Genomic DNA, 3,696 nt, shown 5'->3' with positions numbered 1-3,696 from the left:
GGGGCTGGGTGGAAGTGGGGGGAGGGGAGATTTGGGGGTGTTAGGGTACAAGGGACGGGGTGTCGGGGAGGAACCGGGGGGCTGGGAGGCAGTGGGGGGAGGGGAGATTTCGGGGTATGGGGGGTTAGGGTACAAGTGATGGGGTGTTGGGAGGGAGCCGGGGGGCTGGGCGGCAGTGGGGGGAGGGGAGATTGGGGGGGGAGGGATGAGGTGGGGCTGGGATTGCTTGTTCGCCCCATCCCCTGGCCGGGGGGGGACGATCTGCTGCAGCCCCCCCCCCCCCGGCGGGCCGGGGCCTGGGGGGGGGGGCCTCGGGGGGCGGCGCAGGGGGGCCCAGCCCCCCCCCCGCTCACCCCCAGCCCCCCCGGTTACCCCCCCCCAGGAGCTGCTGAACCGGATCTTCGACGACATCGAAGCTTTCGTGGGCAAACTGCAGAAATCAGCCGAGGCCTTTCGGATCCTGGAGCAGCTGAAACGGTCGGGCCGGGGGCGCCGCCGGGAGCCGGGGGGTGAGAGACCCTGAGACCCCCCCTCTGCCCCCCCGAGACCTCCCATCTCCTCCCCACCCCGTCCTGCCCCCATACGCCCCCCACTGGGAACCGCCCATGCCTGGGGGCGCTGCCAGGGGGTGAGACACCCTGAAACCCCCCATCTGCCCCCCCAAGACCCCCGTCTCCTCCCCACCCCGTCCTGCCCACCATACACCCCGCACTGGGCCAAGGGGTGCTGCCAGGAGCTGGGGTGAGAGAAACCCCTCTGCCCCCCCACACGAGATCTCCCCTGTCTGCCCCCCCAATACACCCCATACTTGGAATTACCCGGGGACACCACCGGGTGCTAAGGGTGAGCGACCCCCTTCCTCAGCAGCCCTCCTCGGAAACCCCTTCCCCCGCCCCCCGCCGCCCCAGCGCCGGGTTAACCCTTTCCTTCCCCTGCAGAGGGGCTCCTGACCCTGCGGGCCCGGCCACCCCCCATGGAAGAGTTCGAGGACACCCTGGCCAAGATGAAATATTCCTTCAGCCTCCTGGTGAGTGATGGCTGGGGAGGGGGGAACGCAGCCCTGTATCTCCCCCTGCAACGGGGACCTCCATTCGCCCCCCCCCAAGAGCCCAGGATGGGACCCAGGAGTCCTGGCTCCCAGCATCCCCTCCCCCCTGTTCTAATCCACTGGACCCCATTCCCCTCCCAGAGCCAGGGAGAGAACCCAGGAGTCCTGGCTCCCAGCTCCCCCTGCTCTAACCACTAGACCCCACTCCCCTCCCAGAGCTGGGGATGGAACCCAGGAGTCCTGGCTCCCAGCCCCCTTCTCTAACCACTGGACCCCACTCTCCCCTCCCTAGTGAAAGAACCCAGGAGTCCGGTCACTCTCCCTCCCCCTCTGGAATTTGTGGGGTTCACTGACCCAGAGTGGGGGGGTCTCTCTCCCTTCCCCTCCCCCCAGGCAAGACTCCAGTCAAACATCTCAAATCCCACTTCGGAGGAGCTGGTTCACTTCCTGTTTGGCCCCCTGAAAATGGTGAGTGGGGGGATGGGGGGCAGAAGTGTGGGGGGGCTGTCCTAGCCCCAGCTGTGGGGCTTGGAATTGCCAGTGCTGGGGTTGGGGGGGGGGGACGGAGGGGCCTGCGTGAGCTGGGGTTGGGGGGGAGACCCTGGCTTGTGGGTAGGGGCTGAAGTGGCCAGGAGCAGGACTGGAGGGGTTGGGGGGAACATGGCAGGGGCTGGGCATTTGGGGACTTTGAGCTGGGGGGTTAGGGTAGGAGGGGACCGCAGGGTCTGGAGTTGTGGGGATCCGGGGGTGGGGGGGATTGGGGGGAGGGATCCCAGCATGGGGGGAGCTGGAGGGGGTGGAGGGAGGGATCCCAGCATGGGGGGGGGGGGGGGGGGGGGGGGGGGGGGGGGGGGGGGGGGGGGGGGGGTCCCTTGCGGGGGCGGGGGGGGGGGGGGGGCTGGGATCCGGGGGTCTCTCTCACCTCTCCCTGTTCCCTCTCCCCCCCAGGTGGTGGAGTCGTCGGGGGGCCCAGAGTTCGCCAGCGAGATCCGCTCCCCCATGCTGACCCTGGAGGCCGTCACCCTGCTGCGGGGCTGCCTGGGGGCCCAGGACGCCAAGCTGTGGGGCTCGCTGGGCGACAATTGGACCCGGCCCCGGTACCTCGCTCGCCCTGGGGCTGGGGGGGGGGGAGCAGAGCTGGGGCGCTGCTTTTGGTTCTCCATGATGTCTGCCCAAGATTGTGCCCGGCTCTGCCAGGTGTGGGATCTGCCCCGGGTTCCTTGATTTTTCACCCACGATTCCACTGGTTTGCCTGTGATTTTCACCCATGAGTCTGTGATTTTCCACTCATGAGTCTGTGATTTTCACCCATGATTGTTGTCCATGATTCCTTGATTTTTCACCCATGATTCCACGTTTTGCCCATGGTTTTCACCCATGATTGTTGCCCACAGTTCCATGGTTTTTGTCCCTAATTCTGTGATTTTTTTACCCATGATTGCTGTCTGTGATTCCTTGATTTTTCACCCATGATTCCATGTTTTATCCATGATTTTCACCCATGATTCTGTGATTTTTTCACCCATGATTTTTGCCCCAGGGCACCTTGATTTTTTTCACCCATGATTCCACTGGTTTGCCCATGATTTTCACCCATGATTTTCACCCATGATTCTGTGATTTTTCCACTCATGATTCTGTCATTTTTCACACACGGTTCTGTGATTTTCACTCATGATTGTTGCCCAAGGTTCCTTGATTTTCATCCGTGATTCTGTGATTTTCACCCATGATTGTTGCCCGCGATTCCTTGATTTTTCATCCATGATTCCACATTTTGCCCATGGTTTTCACCCGTGATTGTTGCCCACCGTCCATGATTTTTGCCCCTGACTCTGTGATTTTTTCACCCATGATTTCACCCCCAATTTCTGCCCGTTGATTGTTTCCCACGATTCCCACGATTCCCATGGTTCCAGCCATCCGTGGTTCTGTCTCTCCCCACAGGGTGGAGTTCCCCGGGGACTACGCCACCCCTTATACCCTGACCTTCCAAAGCGGTTGGGTCCCGCCCCGCCTGGGCCCCGACGGGCAGCCCTGGGAGGATCCGGTGGAGACCCAGCACCGGCATGAAGTGCGCCGGGCGCAGGTGACTGGCGTGGGGGAGAGGTGACCCCTCATCAGATGAGGGGAGTGTGGGGTGGGGAGGAGGCAGGTGTGGGGGGCGGTTGTGGGGGATGGGAGCGGGAATGTGGGGTGTGTGGGGGGAAAGGTGGGGATTGGGGGGGCACAGTGGGGGGAGGGGGTGACTAGAAAATGGGGGTAAGAGAGATCAGAGGGTGGGAGGTGGGGGCAGAGGGCTGGGGGGTGCAGTGGGGTACGGGGAGAGTTGTGGGGGGGTCACAGCAGGGAGGTTGCTCTCCCCCCACTCACTCCATTCCCCCCGCTTCTTTCTGCAGCAATCGGCTCCTCCAATCGAAGCCAATGGGTACGTAGCCTCCCGCCCGTGTCCCACCCACGCACACTGCCCCTTCCCCCCCCACAAGCTGTCCCCACCCCCATGCATGGGGGGCAGGTGGGAGGGGGTGCTGGGGCTCAGAGAGGCCGGGGGGGCTGTGGGGGGAAGGAACTCGGTGCAGGGAGGTTGGGGGGGTCCCAGAGTGGGAGGGGGATGGGGGGGACGGAGCTGAGGTTGGGGGGGGGGGGCG

The 3,696-nt window shown here is 64.2% G+C and overlaps 1 protein-coding gene across 1 annotated transcript; it reads left to right on the top strand.

The window, feature by feature from the left end:
• Positions 1–382: 382 nt before the first annotated feature.
• Positions 383–3,137, top strand: LOC113405901 (epidermal growth factor receptor kinase substrate 8-like protein 1; the record flags this gene model as incomplete). Its single annotated transcript, XM_026647216.1, has 5 exons — positions 383–509; positions 939–1,027; positions 1,442–1,516; positions 1,997–2,145; positions 2,996–3,137. Coding segments are annotated over 5 exons (582 nt in total), but the record flags the coding sequence as incomplete, so codon positions are not given.
• Positions 3,138–3,696: the final 559 nt, after the last annotated feature.

Source organism: Terrapene carolina, unplaced genomic scaffold (genome assembly GCF_002925995.2).
Source record: "Terrapene carolina triunguis isolate 2854851 unplaced genomic scaffold, T_m_triunguis-2.0 Scaffold51539, whole genome shotgun sequence".
In the NCBI taxonomy this organism is placed as follows: domain Eukaryota; kingdom Metazoa; phylum Chordata; order Testudines; family Emydidae; genus Terrapene; species Terrapene triunguis.
Note: the sequence above shows the minus strand (reverse complement) of the source record. Positions and strands in the feature narration are given on the sequence as shown.